General features: G+C 37.2%; 1 protein-coding gene across 1 annotated transcript in view; it reads left to right on the forward strand.

Moving 5' to 3' along the window:
* LOC123504009 (respirasome Complex Assembly Factor 1-like) overlaps positions 1-16,293 on the forward strand; it is a 56,552-nt gene extending 40,259 nt beyond the window's left edge. The window contains exon 4 of the mRNA XM_045254208.1: positions 16,064-16,293. Within this exon, the coding sequence (XP_045110143.1) occupies positions 16,064-16,105 (42 nt within the window). The 3' untranslated portion in view covers positions 16,106-16,293. The remainder of the gene's footprint in view (positions 1-16,063) is intronic.
* Positions 16,294-18,450: the final 2,157 nt, after the last annotated feature.

Genomic DNA, 18,450 nt, shown 5'->3' on the forward strand with positions numbered 1-18,450 from the left:
AGTGACATTGAAGTCTTAGCCAGATGGTAGAAAATTCTGAAGATTCAAGATTGTGGGCACGAGAGCAAGTGGTGTCGTTACGCACGTATGCGCAACATCCAGCTTTGGATTGAAAATGAGGATAGAGCAAGTAGGAGGGAACAGAAAAGGGCTGCTGTCAGTAGTCACAGACAACTGTGTTTCAGTTAGGAAGAGAAGATGAGGTTTAGTAGAGGAGAGGTGGTGTTCCACAGATTGAAAATTAGAACGAAGGCCACGAATGTTGCAGAAATTGATAGTGAAAGTATTAGATGAAGTGTCAAGACACCCAAGGTCGACAGCAGAGGGGCAGTCCGACCTGGGGACATTTATGGTCTAAGAGTAACTAAGGTGGGAAAGGAGCTTGTAATGTTTGTTCTGTCTCCATATAGTCATATTAACTGTTGATTAGCAAAATAATGTCTAGGGAAGGTGAATATAAACTGTAGCCTGCGTTTGAGCCATTAGCTGGATACATCTGCACAACATGGTGGCCGCGAACTCGAAAGATGAATCAGACTTCACAGGATTTCAAGGAATAATGGAGAAGAGCGTTTATGTCAAGAAAATTCTGGAGTTGGAAGGTAAAATTGAAAAACTGTTTGAAAAGTATGGGGGCCTGGAAACGAGTTATGACAATGCACTGAAAGAGTGCGCTGAAATGAAGAGAGAAAATGCATTATTGAAAGAGGAAGTTAAGTTAATTAAAGAATTGTGACAAATGTGGAGAATCTTAGAAAAAATGATGGAGAAGCAGGCTGAATGGAAAAAAGTCAGGAAGTGGAAAGAAAGGAGGTAAATTACAAAGTTGCAAGTCTGGAAAAGGAAATCAAAGAGTCTGGGAGAAAACTTTGGGCCTTACTGAAATTATAGATCAACAGATCAGAAGAGAAGATTGCTGAGAAAGTGGTGAAGGTTATTAAGTCAAATGAGACATTGGTGAGGGAAACTGTAGACAAAAAGAGATGTGTGATATTTGGTGTGGAGGAGGATAAGACACCGAGTAAAATGGAGAGAGAAAAACATAAAAAGGTGATAAATAATATCATTAATGTGGTGCAGGAGGAGGAAAGACCTAGTACAAGAAATAGAGGACTTCCATAGAATTGGAAAGTTCACAGGAGAAGGTATGAGGCCAATAAGAATCAAACTTAAGTCACAAAAGGATGTAGATGAATTGGTGGAGAAGTCATGGAGGCTAGCCCAGCAGGAAACAACAAGGAAGATTTGGTTGAGAAGAGATCTCAGTGAAAAGGAAAGATAAATGTTAAATGAGTTGAGAAAGGAGGCTTTGAAAAAATGAAGAGAGGACAGAAGAGGAGAAGAAAGAGTTTTTCTGGAGAATCTTGGATATGAGACTGAGGAAGTGGTTCATAACCCAGAAAAGTACAGTAAGAAAGGACTAAAGAAACTTACGTATGAGCGGAATGTAATGTATTCCAACATAAATGGAGTGATATCGGGATTTTAGAACTCAACGATTACTTGAGGGACAAGAACCCAGATATTGTGGGTCTTACTGAAACAAAACTGAGAGAGGGAGAAGACCTGATGATGGTTGGAGAAGGGAAATATAATGTTTGGAAAAGAAATAGAGTAGGTAAGATGGGAGGAGGAGTGATGTTGCTGGTTAAAAAGATATAAAGGTGGATCAAGTGAAAGAAGGTATGGGAAAGGCAGAAGTGCTAAAGATCAGAGCAGAAACTAATGAAGGAAAAAAGAGGCACTACATAGTGGTGTATGTACCACCTAAGACAAATGCATGGTCAGTACAGGAATATGAAGAAATGATAAGAGATACAGGAACATGTCTGGAAGAAATGTTGGGTGGCTGTGAACGAACTATAATGATGGGAGATTTTAATTGTAAAGAGGTGTGTTGGGAGGACTGGTCAATGGAAGGATCAGAGACAACATGGGGAAATACACTATTGACACTGGCAATGGAAAATGTGTTAACTCAGTGGGTCAAAGAAGATACTAGGTTTGGAGGAGAGGAGCATCGTCAAGACTGGACTTGGTCTTTAGTACAGAGCCAATGGTCATTGAGGAGATGAGGGTGGAGTGCCCTTTAGCAAAGAGTGATCATGCAGTTTTGGAGTTCAAGGTGATAGATGAAGAGAAATCTAGAAGAAATGAAGAATATAAAGTGGGAAGATGGAATTATGCCAAGACAGATTTTGGAAACCTAAAGAAATTCTTTCAAGAGACAAATTGGATGAAATTCAAGAGTGCTAAGGAGCAAATGAAAAGTGGAAGGAATTTATAAAATATACAAAGAAGGTGAGAAAAATTTGTACCAATAAGACAACATAGAGAAGTTGGAAAGCAGGACTGGTTTAACGATAGATGTGAAAAGGCTAGAACAAGAAAAGAGGATGCATGGAAGAGGTGGAGAAGGAAAAGATGGATTAAGCAGTGGGAAAGTTACAAAAGAGCAAGAAATGAATATGTGTTGATTAGAAGAGAAGAAAGAAAGAAACAAGAAAAGGATATAATTGATAAATGTAAAGACCAACCAAGGCTTTTTACAGACATGTGAACAACAACATCAAAAATAGAGAAAGTATTGAAAGTTTAGAAGTAAATGGAGTATGCAGTGAGGATCCCAGGAAATGGCAGAGGCTATGAATGGATGCTTTCGGAAGGTATTCACAAAGGAGACTGCTTTTGACAAACCACTGGTAATGGAACAGAAAGGGATTATGAAGGAGTTTCAAGTAACTGTGGAGGAGATCAAGAATATGATGGGAGTTTAGAAGTGAGAAAAGCTGTGGGACCTGATGGGGTATCAGGATGGATTTTAAGAGAATGCAGGAGCAACTGGCAGAAAAAGTTTGTGAAGTAATTGATGCCTCATTAAGGGAAGGTGTAGTGCCCCAAGACTGGAAAAGAGCTAACATTGTCCCAATTTATAAATCAGGTAACAAGAGAGACCCATTGAACTATAGACCAGTGTCACTTACAAGTGTGGTAGCTAAGATGTGTGAGAGGGTGGTGAAGAATAGATGGACAGACTTCTTGGAGAAAATGACATACTTTGTGAGTGTCAATTTGGTTTTAGAAAAGGGCGTTCATGCACGACAAACCTGATATGTTACTATTCGAGGGTGATAGATGTAATACAGGAAAGAGATGGTTGGGCTGATGGAATATATCTGGATTTAAAAAAGGCCTTTGATAAGGTACCACACCGAGACTGATCTGGAAACTTGAAATGGTAGGAGTGCATGGCAGTTTACTAAAATGGATGGAAGACTTTTGGTAGGAAGAGAAATGAGAACAATAATTAAGGACAGACCATCAGAATGGGGCTTGGTGGAGAGTGGAGTTCCACAGGGATCAGTGTTGGCACCAGTAATGTTTGCGGTCTACATAAATGACATGGTGGATGGGGTGTCCAGTTATGTGAGCCTATTTGCAGACGATGCAAAATTGTTAAGAAAAGTGAGATGTGACAAAGATTGCGAACTACTCCAGGAAGACTTGGACAGAATATGGAAATGGAGCTGTACATGGCAAATGGAGTTCAACACAACAAAATGCAAGAAATTAGAGTTTGGCAAGAGTGAAAGAAGAATCAGGAGTATGTACAAGATAGGAAATGAAGACATAAAACCAGTCATGAAGAAAAAGACCTTGGGGTGACAATTACCAATGACCTATCGCCAGAGAGACATATAAACAAAATAATTGGAGAAGTATTGAACTTATTGAGGAACATAAGAGTGGCGTTCGTATATTTAGATGAAGAAATGATGAAGAAAATAATTACTGCAATGATAAGACCGAGGCTTGAATATGCAACAATACAGTGGGCTCCAAACTTAAAGAAACACATAAGGAAACTAGAGAAAGTACAGAGGGCTGCAACAAAATGGTGCCTGACTTAAGAGATTTGACTTATGAAGACAGACTGAACAGAATGCAACTTCCGACCCTGGAAAACAGAAGAGAGGGAGACCTGATAGCAATATACAGAGTGATGATTGGCATGGAAAAATGGATAGGGAAGATCTGTGTATGTGGAATGAAAGAATGTCGAGAGGGCATGGAAAAACTAAAATGGCCACTTATAGGACAGATGTGAAAAATATAGCTTCCCTCATAGAAGGGTGGAAGCATGGAATAGTTTGATGTGGAAGTGGTCAACACAAGGAATATTCATGATTTTAAGAACATAAGAGTGGACGTTAGATATTTAGATGAAGAAATGATGAAGAAAATAATTACTGCAATGATAAGACCAAGGCTTGAATATGCAACAATACAGTGGGCTCAACTTAAAGAAACACATAAGGAAACTAGAGAAAGTACAGAGGGCTGCAACAAAAATGGTGCCTGACTTAAGAGATTTGACTTATGAAGACAGACTGAAAAGAATGCAACTTCCGACCCTGGAAAACAGAAGAGAAAGGGAGACCTGATAGCAATATACAGAGTGATGATTGGCATGGAAAAATGGATAGGGAAGATCTGTGTATGTGGAATGAAAGAATGTCGAGAGGGCATGGGAAAAACTAAAATGGCCACTTATAGGAGAGATGTGAAAAATATAGCTTCCTCATAGAAGGGTGGAAGCATGAAATAGTTTAGACGTGGAAGTGGTCAACGAAGGAATATTCATGATTTTAAGAAAAAGCTGGACATTAATAGATATGGAGACGGGACAACACGAGCATAGCTCTTTTCCGTATGTTACAATTAGGTAAATACACACACACACACACACACACACACACACACACACACACACACACACACACACACACACACACACACACACACACACACACACACACACACACACACACACACACACACACACACACACTGGTCAATGGAGGATCAGAGACAACATGGGGAAATACACTATTGACACTGGCAATGGAAAATGTGTTAACTCAGTGGGTCAAAGAAGATACTAGGTTTGGAGGAGAGGGAGCATCGTCAAGACTGGACTTGGTCTTTAGTACAGAGCCAATGGTCATTGAAGAGATGAGGGTGGAGTGCCCTTTAGCAAAGAGTGATCATGCAGTTTTGGAGTTCAAGGTGATAGATGAAGAGAAATCTAGAAGAAATGAAGAATATAAAGTGGGAAGATGGAATTATGCCAAGACAGATTTTGGAAACCTAAAGAAATTCTTTCAAGAGACAAATTGGATGAAATTCAAGAGTGCTAAGGAGCAAATGAAAAGTGGAAGGAATTTATAAAATATACAAAGAAGGTGAGAAAAATTTGTACCAATAAGACAACATAGAGAAGTTGGAAAGCAGGACTGGTTTAACGATAGATGTGAAAAAGGCTAGAAAAAGAAAAGAGGATGCATGGAAGAGGTGGAGAAGGAAAAGACGGATTAAGCAGTGGGAAAGTTACAAAAGAGCAAGAAATGAATATGTGTTGATTAGAAGAGAAGAAAGAAAGAAACAAGAAAAGGAGAGCAGTAGAAAGCGGAGTGCCACAGGGATCAGTATTGGCACCAATACTTTTCCTCATATATATTAACGACATGCCAGAAGGAGTGAACAGCTACATAAATTTGTTTGCGGATTATACGAAACTGTGCAGAGTTATAAAGCAAAAGGAGGATTGTGAAATACTGCAAGAAGACCTAAATAAGATCTGGGAATGGAGTAAGAAGTGGGAAATGGAATTCAATGTGAACAAAAGCCATGTCATGGAAATGGGAAAGAGTGAAAGACGACCTATGGGAATCTATAAGATGGGAGATGGTGTAGAACTGGAGAAAGTCAAAAAGGAAAAGGACTTAGGAGTGACGATGGAAGAAAACAATCAACCAGTAAGCCATATTGATAGAATTTTTAGAGAAACATATAATTTGCTGAGGAATATTGGAGTAGCATTTCACTACATGGACAAAGAAATGATGAAGAAATTGATAAATACTATAATAAGACCTAGATTGGAATATGCAGTAGTGTGGACCCCTCATAAAAAGAAACACATAAGAAAATTGGAGAGGCTACAAAAAATGGCTACAAGAATAGTCCCAGAACTTGAAGGGATGACATATGAGGAGAGACTAAAGGCTATGGATCTACCAACCTTGGAACAAAGAAGGGAGAGAGGAGACCTGATACAAGTTTATAAATTGATCAATGGAATGGACCAAGTGGATAATGAGAAACTGATCTTGAGAGAAAAATATGACATCCGAAGCACAAGATCGCATAGTAAAAAGCTGAGAAAGGGAAGACGTCTGAGAGATATTAAAAATATAGTTTCCAGAGATGTATTGAGACGTGGAACAGTTTAGATGAAGAAGTAGTGTCTGCAACGAGTGTACACTTTTAAAGTAAGATTGGATAAGTGTAGATATGGAGACGGGCCACAGAGCATAAAGAGGCCCTGTAAAACTACAACTAGGTAAATACACACAAATCTTTTCAGGAAAAATATGAATGCATACAAGGAAAACTTCAAGGCAGCGAGAAATGAATATGTTAAGGTGAGGAAGGAAAAGGAAAAGAACTTCGAAAAAGATATTGTCGAAAAATGTAAGGAGCAACCAAAATTGTTCTATAGATTCATAAATGGAAAACTTAGGCAAAAAGAAACAATAGAAAGGTTAAAAGGAGAGAACGGGATGGTGGAAGACCCAAAAGTATGGCAGAACTATTAAATAAAAATTCAGGAGGTCTTTACTAAAGAATCCAAATTTGAGAGGCCACAGGGTAATAGAGAGACAATCTATATGAAAGAGATTAAAGTAACCAAGCTTGAAATAAAAGAGTTAATGAAGGAACTGGATGAAGAGAAGGCAATGGGACCGGATGAAGTCTCAGGCAGAATACTGAAAGAATGTAGGAAGAACTAGCAAGTCCTATATACAACATCATAAAATGCTCAATAGAAAATGGAACAGTGCCAGTAGAATGGAAAAGAGCTGAGGTGGTTCCCATATATAAGAGTGGAAGGAAAGAAGAACCTTTAAATTACAGACCGGTATCACTAACTAGTGTAATATGCAAGATGTGTGAAAGAATAATAAAGAAACAATGGATCGAGTTCCTTGAAGACAACAAATTAATATCAAATAGCCAATTTGGTTTTAGAAAAGGACGGTCTTGTGTAACTAATTTATTGAGTTTCTATTCTAGAATAGTTGATAGAGTACAAGAGAGAGAGGGGATGGGTTGACTGCATCTATTTGGATTTAAAAAGGCGTTTGACAAAGTGCCACACGCAAGATTACTGTGGAAGTTAGAGGAGAAGGGTGGCTTAAAAGGAAGCACATTGAGATGGATAGAAAATTTTTTGAGGGTGAGAGAAATAAGGACGGTAGTTAAAGATATGAAGTCCAAGTGAAGAGCAGTAGAAAGCGGAGTGCCACAGGGGTCAGTATTGGCACCAGTACTTTTCCTCATATATATTAACGACATGCCAGAAGGATTGAACAGCTACATAAATTTGTTGCTGCGGATGATACAAAACTGTGCAGAGTTATAAAGCAAAAGCAGGATTGTGAAATACTGCAAGAAGACCTAAATAAGATCTGGGAATGGAGTAAGAAGTTGGAAATGGAATTCAATGTGAACAAAAGCCTTGTCATGGAAATGGGAAAGAGTGAAAGACGACCTGTGGGAATCTATAAGATGGGAGATGGAGTAGAACTGGAGAAAGTCAAAAAGGAAAAGGACTTAGGAGTGACGATGGAAGAAAACAATCAACCAGTAAGCCATATTGATAGAATTTTTAGAGAAACATATAATTTGCTGAGGAATATTGGAGTAGCATTTCACTACATGGACAAAGAAATGATAAAGAAATTGATAAATACTATAATAAGACCCAGATTGGAATATGCAGGAGTAGTGTGGACCCCTCATAAAAAGAAACACATAAGGAAATTGGAGAGGCTACAAAAAATGGCTACAAGAATGGTCCCAGAACTTGAATGGATGACATATGAGGAGAGACTAAAGGCTATGGATCTACCAACCTTGGAACAAAGAAGGGAGAGAGGAGACCTGATACAAGTCTATAAATTGATCAACGGAATGGACCAAGTGGATAATGAGAAACTGATCCTGAGAGAAGAATATGACATCCGAAGCACAAGATCGCATAGTAAAAAGCTGAGAAAGGGAAGATGTCTGAGAGACATTAAAAAATATAGTTTCCCGCAGAGATGTATTGAGACGTGGAACAGTTTAGATGAAGAAGTAGTGTCTGCAACGAGTGTGCACACTTTTAAAGTAAGATTGGATAAGTGTAGATATGGAGACGGGGCCACACGAGCATAAAGCCCAGTCCCTGTAAAACTACAACTAGGTAAATACAACTAGGTAAATACACACACACACACACACACACACACACACACACACACACACACACACACACACACACACACACGACGCAGCAGAGGAAGGACGATACCGTCGCTCCGAGAATCAGCTGATCTTCACTACCTTTGTTTGGGTTTACAGTGGCCTGGGCGATAAGTGTGGACTCATTTTTCCTTTCATGAATACAGTGTTAAATAATAATGAGTGAGAAAGAGATTCCATCTAAATGCAGGTATGTGACAAGGGAAAGAATGAAAGCTGATGATGACAATGTTGGTGTGGGAGGAGGAGAATTTGAAGGCTTTGATACGGCGCAAACTTCACTATTTGATAGAGTCTTAACTATCGAACGTAAATTGGATAAATTGATAAAGGAGAGTATGGGAATGAAAGAGAATGAAGAACAGGATAAAGAGCTCCAGAAATTGAAAGAAAGGATAAAAAGAGTGGAAGAAAATGAAACTAGGCTAAGAACCGAAAATGAAGAATTAAAAGTCCAAATAGCGAACTATAAGAAATTGATGGAAGAAGGACTCGTAAAGCCGAGAAAGAAAAAGAAAAGCTAAAAGATCTAGTTAACAAAGAAGAAGAAAGAGTACAAGACGTGATTAAAAAAGAAGTACAAGCATGGAGAATCCAAGATAAGAAAGACAAGGAATCATTTCAAGAAGTATTTCAAGAACAGTTAAAAGAAAGAGATGAAAATATGACAAGCAAAATGATAGGAGTCCTCAAGAAAAAGAAAATTTAGTAAGAGAAATTGGAAAAAAGAAGAGTGTAATTATTTTTGGACTGAAAGAAAAAATGTTAAATATAGACCAAGAAGGGAAAAAGACGAAATGAAATCAGTAAAAGACCTACTAAAACATCTGAATGACGAGGATAGACAGAACTTAGAAGAGGAAGTAGAAGAAATCCATAGAATGGGACCATATCAAGAAGGAACAGTGAGACCAATTAAGATATTACTAAAATCACAAGCAGCAGCAGAAGAAGTACTATATAGAAAAACGAAACTCAGAGAAACAGAAGGTTGCAAAGATATATATATAAAGAAAAATAGAAACGAGGAGGAAAGGAAGAGACACAATGAACTGGTGGCAGAAGCAAGAGAAAAAATAATGAAAGGTCAGAGGAGGAGAAGAAGGCATTTTTGGAGAATTATAGGAGACAGGATAAGGAAATGGTATATAAAAGAGAAAGAAGAGAAAAGAATGGAGCAAGTTTAACTAAAATGATAAGAACAAGAGATTAAAAATGATGTATACAAACATAGATGGGATTTTATCTAGTAAATTAGAATTAAGAGATTACATAAAGAAAGAAGAACCAGATATTGTATGCCTGGTGGAAACAAAGTTAAATGAGGCAATAAAAATAGACATAGATAAAAGGTATAATATATGGAGGAGAGAGAGAGTGGGTAAAGGAGGAGGAGGAGTCATGATGATGTTAAGGAAGGAGATAGTGGTAAATCAAGTGGAGTTTGGGAAGGAAAATCAGAAATACTGTATGTTAAGATGCATATTAACAAAAAGGAGTTAACAATCATTGGAACATATGTGCCACCAAAACAAACTCATGGACTAACCAAGAATATAGAGACATGATAGATGACACAATAAGGAGTCTTACAAGAATCATTAAGGAAAGGAGAAAAGTGATATTGATAGGAGATTTCAACTGTAAGGAGGTAGACTGGGAAAATTATGAAAGTGGTATGGGGAAGATGCCTGGGAGATAGATTCCTGAACCTAATGATAGATAATTTGATGGTCCAAAGAGTAAAGGAAAACACAAGATTCAGAGGAAACGATGAGCCGGCAAGATTAGACCTAGTTTTTACAAGGGATATACCAATTAACGATGATATAAGATACAAGTGCCCATTGGGAAAGAGTGACCATGTAATATTAGAGATGGATATAGAAGAAGGAAAGGAAGATAGAGATGAATCATACAAAGGAGACCGATTAAATTACAGAAAGGCTGATATTGAGAATCTCAAGAACTATTTTAAAACGTAAACTGGGAGGAGATGGAAAACTCATTAACGGTTCAAGAGAAATATAACTTATTTTTGGAAATATACAAAACTGGGGTCAGGGAATATGTTCAAATATAGACCTAAAGAAGAAGGAAAGAAAGATTGGTTTAATGCAAGATGTGCTAGGGCAAAGGAGAAACGAGATGGAGCATGGAAAAGGTGGAGAAGAAACAGAAATCCAGAAAATAAGGAAAACTTCAAAACAGCAAGAAATGAATATGCTAAGGTGAGAAAGGAAGAAGAAAAGAACTATGAAAAGGACATTGTCGAAAAATGTAAGGAACAACCAAAATTGTTCTACAGATTCATAAATGGAAAAATAAGACAAAAAGAAACAATAGAAAGGTTAAAAGGAGAAAACGGAATGGTGGAAGACCCAAAAGTATGGCAGAACTGTTAAATAGTAAATTTCATGAGGTCTTTACTAAGGAATCCAAATTTGAAAGACCACAGGGTAATAGAGACTGTCTATATGAAAGAGATTAAAGTAACCAAGCTTGAAATAAAAAGTTGATGACGAATTGGATGAGGAAAAGGCAATGGGACCGGATGAAGTCTCAGGCAGAATACTGAAAGAATGTAGGGAAGAACTAGCAAGTCCAATATACAACATCATAAAATGCTCAATAGAAAATGGAACAGTGCCAGTGGAGTGGAAAAGAGCTGAGGTGGTTCCCATATATAAGAGTGGAAGGAAGGAAGAACCTTTAAATTACAGGCCGGTATCACTAACTAGTGTAATATGCAAGATGTGTGAAAAAGTAATAAAGAAGCAATGGATCGAGTTTCTTGAAGACAACAAAATATTATCAAATAGCCAATTTGGTTTTAGAAAAGGTCGGTCATGTGTGACAAATTTATTGAGTTTCTACTCTAGAATAGTTGATAAAGTACAAGAGAGAGAGGGATGGATTGACTGTATTTATTTAGATCTAAAAAAGGCTTTTGATAAAGTGCCACATGAAAGATTACTATGGAAGTTAGAGGAGAAGGGTGGCTTAAAAGGAAGCACATTGAGATGGATGAAGAATTACTTAAGGGGGAGAGAAATAAGGACGATAGTTAAAGATATGAAGTCCAAGTGGAGAACAGTAGACAGCGGAGTGCCCAATACTTTTTCTCGTATATATAAATGACATGCCAGAGGAAGTGAACAGCTACATAAATCTGTTTGCGGACGATGCGAAACTGTGCAGAGTCATTAAACAAAAAGAGGATTGTGAAATACTACAGGAAGACTTAAACAAGATCTGGAAATGGAGCAAAAAATGGGAGATGGAATTCAATGTGGACAAAAGCCATGTCATGGAAATGGGAAAAAGTGAAAGACGACCAGTGGGAATCTATAAGATGGGAGATGGAGTAGAACTAGAAAAAGTAAAAAAGGAAAAGGACTTGGGAGTGACAATGGAAGAAAATAATCAACCGGTTAGCCATATTGATAGAATTTTCAGAGAGACGTATAATTTGCTAAGGAATATTGGAGTAGCATTTCACTATATGGACAAGGAAATGATGAAGAAATTGATAAGTACTAAAATAAGACCTAGATTGGAATATGCAGGAGTTGTGTGGACTCCCCATAAAAGAAACACATAAGAAAATTAGAGACTACAAAAATGGCTACAAGAATGGTTCCAGAATTTAAAGGGATGACATATGAGGAGAGACTAAAGGCTATGGATCTACCAACCTTGGAGCAGAGAAGAGAGAGAGGGGATCTGATACAAGTTTATAAATTGATTAACGGAATGGATGAAGTGGATAATGAGAAACTGATCCTGAGAGAAAAATATGATTTTAGAAGCACAAGATCGCATAGTAAGAAACTAAGGAAGGGACGATGTCTGAGAGATGTTAAAAAATTTAGTTTCCCGCAAAGATGTGTTGAGACTTGGAACAGTTAAGAGTGAGGAAGTGGTGTCAGCAAAGAGTGTACATAGTTTTAAAGAAAAATTGGATAAGTGTAGATATGGAGACGGGACCACACGAGCATAAAGCCCTGTAAAACTACAACTAGGTAAATACAACTAGGTAAATACACACACACACACACACACACACACACACACACACAATGTGTAACAAATTTATTGAGTTTCTACTCTAGAATACTTGATAAAGTACAAGAGAGAGAGGGATGGGTTGACTGTATTTATTTAGATCTAAAAAAGGCGTTTGATAAAGTGCCACATGAAAGATTACTATGGAAGTTAGAGGAGAAGGGTGGCTTAAAAGGAAGCACATTGAGATGGATGAAGAATTACTTAAGGGGGAGAGAAATAAGGACGATAGTTAAAGATATGAAGTCCAAGTGGAGAACAGTAGACAGCGGAGTGCCACAGGGGTCACTATTGGCGCCAATACTTTTTCTCATATATATAAACGACATGCCAGAGGAAGTGAACAGCTCTACATAAATCTGTTTGCGGATGATGCAAAACTGTGCAGAGTCATTAAACAAAAAGAGGATTGTGAAATACTACAGGAAGACTTAAACAAGATCTGGAAATGGAGTAAAAAATGGGAGATGGAATTCAATGTGGACAAAAGCCATGTCATGGAAATGGGAAAATGTGAAAGACGACCAGTGGAAATCTCTAAGAGGGGAGATGGAATAGAACTAGAAAAAGTAAAAAAGGAAAAGGACTTGGGAGTGACAATGGAAGAAAACAATCAACCGGTAAGCCATATTGATAGGATTTTCAGAGAGACGTATAATTTGCTAAGGAATATTGGATTAGCATTTCACTATATGGACAAAGAAATGATGAAGAAATTGATAAGTACTAAAATAAGACCTAGATTGGAATATGCAGGAGTTGTGTGCACCCCCCATAAAAAGAAACACATAAGGAAATTGGAGAGACTACAAAAAATGGCTACAAGAATGGTTCCAGAATTTAAAGGGATGACATATGAGGAGAGACTAAAAGCAATGGATCTACCAACCCTAGAACAGAGAATAGAGAGAGGGGATCTCATACAAGTTTATAAATTGATTAACAGAATGGATGAAGTGGATAATGAGAAACTGATCCTGAGAGAAGAATATGACATTCGAAGCACAAGATCGCATAGTAAGGAAGGGAAGATGTCTGAGAGATGTTAAAAAATTTAATTTCTCGCAAAGATGTGTTGAGACTTGGAACAGTTTGAGGGAGGAAGTGGTGTCAGCAAAGAGTGTACATAGTTTTTAAGAAAAATTGGATGCATTGAAAATGTATCTCATGCAAACAAAAGCTAAGGTAGACATTACCTTGTGGTATTGGTCAGCTGGGTAAACATTGATCTGGCATTGGTAATGCTGCAGCACATTAGCTGTTTCACATTTCTAGTGGCTTGGACAACTTCTCAAATGACATAGATGATGTAAGAGGTATCAGTATATCAATAAGTGGCTAAACATTATTCAGTTAAAGGGCAATAAATGCCAACCATTGCACTTGGGATAGGTTAAAAAAAAAAAATGAAAATAATCCTTAAAGTGTCTGACTTATCTGATATTCGGCTTATTTGGGTACAACTGAACCAGGCTCACTTGTATAAAGGTCTTGGAATGCATTACAATTTTTTGTATTTATTCTTGAGTCCACTATACAATCATTCACTTTATGATTGGATTTTTAGATTCCATATTGAGAAATACCTGTATTGAATTGGGCCACAGTTAAAGCTACATCAACAACATAAAAAAACAGTAATAATAATAATAATGCTGACTATAATAGATAGTGTCAGTACAAGGGAGGTGAGGTGGTAGCTCGGAGTGGCTGGACTGGGTGCCGGGTGGCTTAGTGGCTTGTTAAGGGCAGCGTCCGGTATAGAGACCAAAAAAATGTGAAAAATAATGTTTTTTGTGGGAAAAAAAAATGTGGTAGGTATACACATTAGCTATTATTTCATGATGTTTTATGGTAAAACGCGCACTGGTTTCTGTTTAAATGCCATTTAAAGGTCCCGTACTCAACCACGTGCATATATTTACATCAGCAGAATAAGTTTTTTTTACTCAAAAACTACAAAAAATAAAAGCAAAATTCTTAACTTTTTTTGGTGGACATGATAAGGCAACACTGAAAGCGAGTGTATGTGTATGGGTGGCGTCAACCAAGGCCACCAGCAAGGCTCAGTAGGGGAAAAGCTGTCAGAGAGAGAGGTTGTTGCTACATCTCTTGCTACCCACTCTCCACTCTGCTAAACAGAACGTAATTTAGTTACTGCATCCTGGTTTTCACCTACTGCCAGCCATGGGACAAGTGTCTAAGAGGAGTAAGCAGAGGAAGGACACCTGGAATATGAGTATGGAAGCTCAAGGAATTAAAAGAGCATTTTGAACCTGACACCTCAAATGCTCCAGTACACATCCTTGTGTCACCCAACACCACCACCCTCACCGCTGCCACACCACAGCCCACCACATCTCACACAGAACAAAGACAAGGAGGTGAAGAAGAAAAGGCCCCATTACTCACAATTAGAGAAGCTCTTCTACAAAATATTGAGAAAGGAAATGAAGATGTGGATAGTGACGACGAGCTTGTCATGCGGACGAAAAGGAGGCTGAAAAATCTTTTCCTCTCGTTATTCATGCCCAGATCCTGCCTTTGACTACAGTTTGGAGCCTGATGTGTACGAGAACACCATAACTGCACTGCACAACATGCAACTTCAAGAACACATCACAACCAGAAAAAGTGAGAGCTGGACATCGGAAGGAAAAGCCTCTTCAGGACCAACATGTCATTGACAGGGGGGGGACTAGGAGCCTGATGTGCTTAGAAATACATCTAATTGTATTACGAGATTGTAGATAATAAAAAAGAACATATAATAAACCTGAATAAACTTCCTAGTGTGTTATAACAGGATCGAGATCGATCAATAAACTTTATCGGCCCTTATCTCAAAACATAAATTATTCCCCTTCTAAAATCTATTTTAAAGCCAATTTTAGCTTAATTTCAATGAAATAAAACTAAAAAGAAGAATACTTCTTCTTTCAATTCGTCGCTATTTTTTTTTTTATATATGTGACCTATAATTTTATTAATGTTTTTGGTCAAAAAAAAAAAAATCATAAAAAAAACAAAAGATGAAATAAAATCTAATGACTTAGAAACCTTTCATATTATAACGTTTCTTTGCCACAGGAAAATGAAGGTTAGAGGGCAAATAATAATGCCAGAATTACACTTGTAAGTTTTAGTTGCAATTGCAATTGCATGGTGGGGTTGGGGACTAGAATGGGGATGAATGTCTAATATTGATGTACATGTTCCCAAGACTTCGCAACATAAAAATCAAAGTGTTTCATGCATATTTACCAGAGATATGACTGATCTAAACCAGATGCTCCCCTTAAGGCTCTGAGTGGTTGCTATCATCATTGTGATGCACACTACATACCACTAGAATGGTAGTAATAGGAGGTATCTGTATGATAAAGATGAGTAGATGAAGCAGAAAATTAGTGAGGAAGGAAGGGAAGGAACTGCTCTGCCTCTGTGATGTTTGAGAAAATATTTCTCCAGAAAGTGGAGAGGGTAGACATTCATTCTGCCTTTTTTCTTCATACTTCTCTTTTTATAATTTTCAGATAGGAAACTAATTGGAAATTTTAGTGTATTGTGTTTAAACAATAAAAACGATTTATTTATTGATTGATTTCTTTTCTTTTTTCAGGTCATGTGGATCATCTTGTATTCAGGCTTGCATTATGACTGACATCCAAGCATCCACCTATACAGTTAACAGTATTTATTGTCTATTATACCTTGCAATTGATTTCCTTTGTGAAAAATGTATGTTTTATGACATCTTTTCAAAATTATGTTATTGTTCCCTCCCATGATAGAAGTAATGGTTTTGTGATTTTATTATTTACTTCTATATGTAAATAAAATTTCAACATACCTGAAATGTGATGCTCCTTTGCAGTGATATAAGTAGAAAAATAGTTGCAAGCAAATGTTATATTCTTGTACATTGAGGAAATATTTGCTTTTAAGTGTTGTGGAGCCAGCCGCTTAGTAATTCACATGCTGATAAGTGCCAAAAAGGAAAAAAAATGAGTATTTGTCACTTTGGCAGTTGCCACTTTTTACTTGTATACCTAGTGCCTACAAAAGGCAAAGAATAAACCTAACTAGGGTTTGAAAGAAATTTCAGGACTGGACAAACTATATCTTGAAAATCAGTAAATGGAAAGGGAAAACTATGTATCATAATTGACAGATGAGAAAGCAATGGCCAAGAACAAGCAAACTTAGCTAAAGAGCAGATAGCATCTATAGCTGATGCAATATAGAGGGCAGTTGATGGCTTTAGTTGACATACCTTGTGACCTTAGTAGCAGGTTTTCATGCTTTTTTCTTTTTTTTTTTTTTCTGAACATTCTTTCTCAAATTATATCTTTCTATAAGCCACATGTCCTGTGAACCACAGTATTGGCTACAGGGGAAAATAATCTTTCCTCTTCCTCTGATTCCTCAGACAAGGGTAAGTGGCCAGTGACTTCCACTCCACATAAGGGCAAATGTGCTCCTGAACAACCTCTTATTGAAAATACTATTGAGAGATAGTTAGAAGTTACAAGTTTCAAAAGTGGTTTTTATTAGAGAAAAAATAAAACATTTGCAGACTGTGTTTCACTGATGTACATCCTGCCCAGCCATAGCAATTACATTTTTTTTCATGTGCATTGTAAGTGACACACTATATCTTATAGTGTCTACAAAGTGATAGATCTAGGGATTCATGTGAGTGAGTGACAAAGATATTGGTGAGTGAAGCAGATAAAGGAGGCTTGGGAACTCCAGCCTGGCTGTCACAAGGCATGCAATCATCTGAACAGTGTGTGGCACTTCATTGCTAAACTAGTGACATTATGCAGCACCTAGAGCAGGTGTGGGCAAACTATGGTCTGTCCGCCAAAGGAATTCATGTGGCCCGACAAATGTTAGTAAATTTGAAAGAGAAAGTTGATAAACAATGCTAAATAATATTGTGAATATATTTTTTTTCCCACATATGTGCACATGCATGGGAGAGTGGCTTTTTCTTTAAAAGCCTTTTATATTGTATTTTGAATATTAATGATTTTGGGTTAATATAGTATGCAGCCCTATAAGATGGTGATTTACCTAATGTGGCCCTAGTACCGAAAAGTTTGCCCATCCCTGATCTAGAGAGTTCAGGTTTAGTAGGCAGAATTGAGAAATTACCTATATTTGTTGAATTGTCAAAAATAGCTCTCCTGGGAGAGACATTCACAAGGAATGTCCCCATCCTTCATGAGTTAAGGTTAACATGTTTTTCCCCATTAAACTGCATTCTGTTTCAAGGCAGTCAGATCCCACAATTTAATTATTAAAATCACAATTTCATCACATTTGAGACAACTGTTAAACTAAACTGTTAAATTAAGTTTGATGGTCATTAGTCTTTTAAGATTGTTATAGTTAGTATCTATCAGGTGATTTAAAAAAAAATTGTGTAATTTTATAGGTCTTTAGATATTACATTTATAACAGGTAAACTAAGTTACTATGAATTATTCTTTTGGAAGAATTCTTGTAATTAGAATTAAGAGACTGTAGTAATATTTAATTGAATATACATAGTGATTGCTAAACTGATTGCATGGAGTAGTGATACCACAGATAATATTATGGGTAGGTTCTTCACAAGAAACAATGTGAGTTTAGTAAAGTTTGGACAGAAATGCTGATATCAGCAAAAGGAAATATGATGATGTGAGAATATGAGCCATTGCAAATTCAAAACATACATCTTGTTGTACCATTCCATTGACATACTTGGTGTATGGTAATGTACAGTGATTCAGATGCATACAGACAGGTTGGTAAGCACTAGAGAAACTAATGATCTCTCCTTTGTCCCTCCATACCTTGTATGATTTCCCTTTGTTTTCAATCAAGTGTCTGCTCAAATCAAAAGTATGTTTACATTGGTTCCATACTAAAGAAACAGATTAATTGTTGCAAAATTTCTCTCAGTTTGCCATACTTCCTTTGATCAGGGAGAGCTTGGACTCTTCCATTGGAACA

This window comes from Portunus trituberculatus, chromosome 15 (assembly GCF_017591435.1).
Source record: "Portunus trituberculatus isolate SZX2019 chromosome 15, ASM1759143v1, whole genome shotgun sequence".
Classification (NCBI taxonomy): domain Eukaryota; kingdom Metazoa; phylum Arthropoda; class Malacostraca; order Decapoda; family Portunidae; genus Portunus; species Portunus trituberculatus.